The sequence below is a fragment of the Populus alba genome, chromosome 3 (genome assembly GCF_005239225.2).
Source record: "Populus alba chromosome 3, ASM523922v2, whole genome shotgun sequence".
In the NCBI taxonomy this organism is placed as follows: domain Eukaryota; kingdom Viridiplantae; phylum Streptophyta; class Magnoliopsida; order Malpighiales; family Salicaceae; genus Populus; species Populus alba.
The window spans coordinates 5,129,734-5,135,114 of NC_133286.1; the positions used below are offsets into that span (position 1 = coordinate 5,129,734).

Below are 5,381 nucleotides of genomic sequence, written 5' to 3' on the forward strand. Positions count from 1 at the left end.
CTGATGAGTTTATGTTAGCAGTAATAATTTAAGACTCTTATGGTTTAAAATCACGAACGTCGCGACATCTGAAAAGAGTTTTTCCGATTCCAGATGCTAAGCACTTCCCTGTAATCTTATATCCAACTGATAAGCTTGTTCATCACAGAAAATTGATTTAAGTCGACTCGATACAGTAGAAACCAGAGGCTTGTTAAGAGCTACACTATGTTCTTGGCCTGCAAGGAGTTTGGTCCACACATCACAGATCAAAGAAAATCCAACCTGGATAACAAACAATCAGGTCTACATTTTTTGTAATAATCAAAGTCTTCTTAGCTCTCATCGTAAATAACAGAACCTGCTCAATATGCAGATTGTAGAAGCCATCATGAACAATCTATGTTGAGGTATGCTAAGCACTTCCCAGTAATCTTATATCCAACTGATAAGCTTGTTCGTCACAGAAAATTGATTTAGACGACTCGATACAGTAGAAACCAGAGGCTTGTTAAGAGCTACACCATGTTCTTGGCCTGCAAGGAGTTTGGTCCACACATCGCAGATCAAAGAAAATCCAACCTGGATAACAAACAATCAGGTCTTCATTTTTTGTAATAATCGAAGTCTTCTTAGCTCTCATCGTAAAAAACAGAACCTGCTCAATATGCAGATTGTAGAAGCCATCATGAACAATAGCAGTCAGAACACAATTGTTTTGGCTTGGGTTCCTCATTTACCTTCTGTTTCTGCTCCTTCAGGGCATCACTTCATGATTTTCTCTATTATTTCTGTTGGGATTGTATGTCAAGTTTTTTTTTTTTGGGTCAATACTCTAAGAGATATTACATTCAAATCAGAATATATAATATGAATTTTGTTATTTATTTTCTTTTAACTTGTGAATTCTCTATTTAGAGAATTGTTTTTAATAATACAAGGATATTCAGTAGCTAATTTTTAAGATATTTCTTGGCTCTACAAGAATTTTTAATGGACATCAATATAATTTTCAAGTGTGACAAAGATTTTTTTAATATTTTAAAATCTTTTTTTTACAGGGATTTTTAGTTGATTTTTTTCTATTCTATAGTTTTATGCTAAAAAAAACATATTTTTCATTCAACCGTTTGATCAGATTAAAATTTTTGCCAAGCATTTCTAGAGTAATGTTTTATATCAAGTTAAAATTTCGGATTAATTCTACATCGGAAAGACCTTGCTATAAAGTATAAAATCTATTGTGTAGTATTTATATTAGTTTCCTTGTTGATTTATGAATTTTATTTTATTTTATTTAAAATCCTTTTATTATTTTTCAAAAATTATTTAAAACGTTTTGACTTATTATAAATAGAATTGTTTAACTTGTACTTAGGTTTTGGCTTTTCAACCATAATATTTTGAATAAACTTGAGTTTTATGTTATACAATACTTTTCTTTTTAGTTAAACAAAGAACGATCACACATATCAAAAATATAATTGACTTTGTGATATTATTTCTTATACTTATCATGCATGAATTGTTATCCATTATATAAAGATTTATTCCAATAATATCGATGCTTTGATTCAGATAATCTTCTATTAAACCTGATTTTTTTAACTTTCAAGATTGTCATCACCTCATCTATTCTAAGATAGCTTGTGCATATGAAATGCTACAAATCTAATATCCTAATGCAATTCATATAGATGTGATAGGGACAAGGAGAGCATATAATATCACGGCATTTCACTTAGTCACACTCTCATGCTACGAAATCTAAAATAGATAAAGATTTATTCCAATAATATTAATGATTTGATTAAGATAATCTTCTATTAAACCTAATGTTTGTATTTATGTTATGCAATATTTTTTTTTTTAGTTTAAACAAAAAACAATCACACATATCAAAGTATAATTAACTTTATAACGTTATTCCTTGTACTTATCATGCATGAATTGTTATCCATTAGATAAAGATTTATTCTAATAATATTAATGCTTTCATTTAAATAATCTTCTATTAAACCTAATTTTTGTATTTTGTGTTATGTTATATTTTTCTTTTTAGTTAAACAAAGAACAATCACATATATCAAAGTATAACCGACTTTGTGACGTTATTCTCTATTCTTATCATGCATGAATTGTCATCCATTAGGTAAAGATTTATTCCAATAATATTGATGCTTGATTCAGATAATCTTCTACTAAACCTAATTTTTGTATTTTATGTTATGCAATACTTTTCTTTTTCAATAAACAAAGAACAACCACACATATCAAAATATAATTGACTTTGTAATGTTATTTCTTGTACTTATCATACATGAATTGTTATCTATTAGATAAAGATTTATTCCAATAATATCGATGCTTTGATTCAGATAATCTATTATTAAACCTGATTTTTTGACTTTCACAAGATTGACATCACCTCATCTAATCTAAGATAGGTAGTGCCTATGAAATGCTACAATTCCAATATCTTAATGCAATTCATATTATAAATTAGATATATGTGATGGGGACAAGGGGAGCATATAATATCAAGGCATTTCACTAAGTCATACTCTCATCTCCATGTCTCTCTCAATGTTTCAAATTATCTAGCAAAGTGTTCTTATAATATATGATCATGCATCATAGAGATCTTTAGCAGACAATTAGTCCATTTCTTCTTATACATTAGTTTATTACATTGACCGCAGGCACCAACTCCCTAATCCTCTGTAGCGGGGTTCTCCTTAACTTCATTCTCAACAGAATCATAGCCGTTGATCTGATCGAGAATCAAGACCAGCCCCATGGCGAATGCCCCGTCAAAACCAGGCTTAAGGCACAGAGAGAGGACGTCCTTGCCAAGCACGACATCAGTGGAGGCATCTACTTTGCGTCTGATCTCAGCCACCGCTTCCTTCACTGTATTCAATATCGTGCACGATCTGGTCGCAAAAGATCCTTCTATCTGGTACTCCTCACCTGGATTCCCACACACTTCCACCGTCACGGTACACCGTCCGATCATGGATGTTCGCCGCACGCTAAATATTGGATTGCTCCCGTCTGTTCCTTCCCCTATGTAGCCCTCCCACCTTTGATGCAGACTCGGCCTCTGTCCGTACAAATTAATTGATTCAATAATAATAATAATAATAATATATAGATGATTTTGAAGATATATTATATGTTTTTCTATAAACAATTGAAGTAAATTCAAATAAAAACCTATTCCCGATGATATATTATGATAATATCCAAAATATATCTTTAAAATCATTTAAAAAAAAAACCTTTAATCGTCATTGACGAAAAATCCCTACGCCACCTCCTATAACTGGAAATTTAGGCACAAGATTATAACCGCATATTTAATTTCATGTTGACTCACCGGGTTGACTCGATATCATTCAGGCAAGAAATCATATATTTCATTGAAATCTAAAATCAAATAGAATCCCATTAATTAAAATCCCCAAAAATGGACACGATCCAATTAGGCACTCTCCATTTTGAACTCTTTTTTTTTAAGAAAAACAAAGAAAAGAAAATGTTCAGATAGATCTGAAAACCCCGATGACTCAATTCAGTAAACAAGAGAGGACCGGCTGAGTCAAATCGTTCATCCAAATACATATACATATACATATATATATATATATGTATATATATATAGAAAGAGAGGGAGGGAGGGAGGGAGGGTAGTACCTTTCTTCTGACGGTGAGCAGACAGCGGCCATGGGCGTCCATGAGAACGAGTTCACCCTTGTCACGAGAGTCAGGCCCATACGAGTCAACACGGAACACCAACTCACCTTTGCAATCATAGACAGTGAAGCCATCATTAGCGAAGAACAAACATGTTTTAAACACTGTGAGATGCTTTTCTTCTTCATAGACAAACCCAGCATCCACGACCAACCCTCCCTTCATTTTTCTCTTCTGGGCTCTTCAATTCAATCCTCAAGTGAGGATGATTCTCTCAGTAAAACACTTTATCCTCAACTTCCAGAGACTAGTCAGTCAGATTCTGAGGAAATCAAGAGAGTCCCATAATAGATGTAATACCACCGTTACAAAAATACAAACGCTGAAGGCAAAGGAAAGCGAGAGAAGGAGACGACAAGCACATGAGCCAAATATCTCGCTGTGAAAGGAGAATACTTTGCTCCCTGTTGCGAGGCATGGGGTCCCGTCTACAGAAGAGTTTAAATATAATTTGGTCCCTAAGAAATTTATTCAGAGCAGCTAAATAGTCCTTGTTTTATCCACACTTATTAATAAGATCCCTTACTAATTACTAGAGTCGATTGTAATTTATTAGTTTCTAACATCAAAGATTGAATATGAGAATTTATTTCTATGCATCAAAATGATGTGGATAATGCATTTTTAAAATTCATTAAAAATAAATTTTTAATCTAAGTTCATGTATAAATATTCTTTAACATAAAAAAAAATTATTTTTTAGTTTTAAAAATACATTCATAAAAAAATATCTCTTCCTTTTATTTTAAAATAATTTCTATCTTTAGTTTTAAACATTTAAAAATATATTTATAGGGACTAGATATATATTTCTTAAAGAATTATGAGTCAAGATTAGTTTTTAACTATAGTTTATGAATAAAAAATAGTAAATATTGTTTACGGAAATATATCTATTTTATATCTTATATTTTAAAAAATATAAAAACTAATCTTAAAATTATTTTAATAATATATTTAGTTTTACATCTATCCATCATGAAAAAATCTCTATTTTTTTAATCAAATATTTTTTAATCAGGAAAAAATCCAAGCAACCAAGTTATTTACTTAGAGTGTGGTTATGATTGCTTTTCAAAATATTTTTTACTCAGAAATATATTAAAATAATATTTTTTTATTTTAAAAAAAAATTATTTTTAATATCAATGCATCAAAATGATCTAAAAATATTAAAAAATATATTAATGTGAATAGAAAAAAAATTAATTTAAAAAAAAATTAATTTTTTTAAAAATAATTTTAAAACATAAAATCAATCAAGATCTTAGTAAGTGATTTAAGTGTGAACTCGGGCGGGGCGGATAGGAGCTAGTACGTTTTGGAAATATTCGGGTGGGTCCTTTTTTTATTTTGAATGCCCCGCTACACCAATAATTCAAACCACATTCACGGGTTCTCTATTTTTCCTTTTCCGAAAAAAAAACAAAACAGCTAATAAACTCTAATGTTTAGACTAATAAAAGGAGTTTTTTTTTTTTTTTATTTCTATCGTTCTAAAAAAATATATGACAAAATAATATAATGTAAAAAATATTTAGAAAGAATAGCACAATCTGATTCATAAGACTTAAGTGTCATATATGACCTTTTTAAATTGTAAAATTTGAAAATCAAAGGATTTAATAAGGAGACAGGAAAGC

The 5,381-nt window shown here is 30.2% G+C and overlaps 1 protein-coding gene across 1 annotated transcript; it reads right to left on the reverse strand.

Annotated features, from left to right (window-relative positions):
- Positions 1–2,596: 2,596 nt before the first annotated feature.
- Positions 2,597–4,043, reverse strand: LOC118054888 (protein LURP-one-related 5). Its single transcript, XM_035066661.2, has 2 exons — positions 3,679–4,043; positions 2,597–3,085 (listed from the first exon to the last, which is right to left on the reverse strand). Exons 1-2 carry the CDS (start codon positions 3,901–3,903, stop codon positions 2,693–2,695), a joined length of 618 nt encoding a protein of 205 aa, XP_034922552.1. The 5' UTR covers positions 3,904–4,043; the 3' UTR covers positions 2,597–2,692.
- Between the last annotated feature and the right edge of the window lie 1,338 nt (positions 4,044–5,381).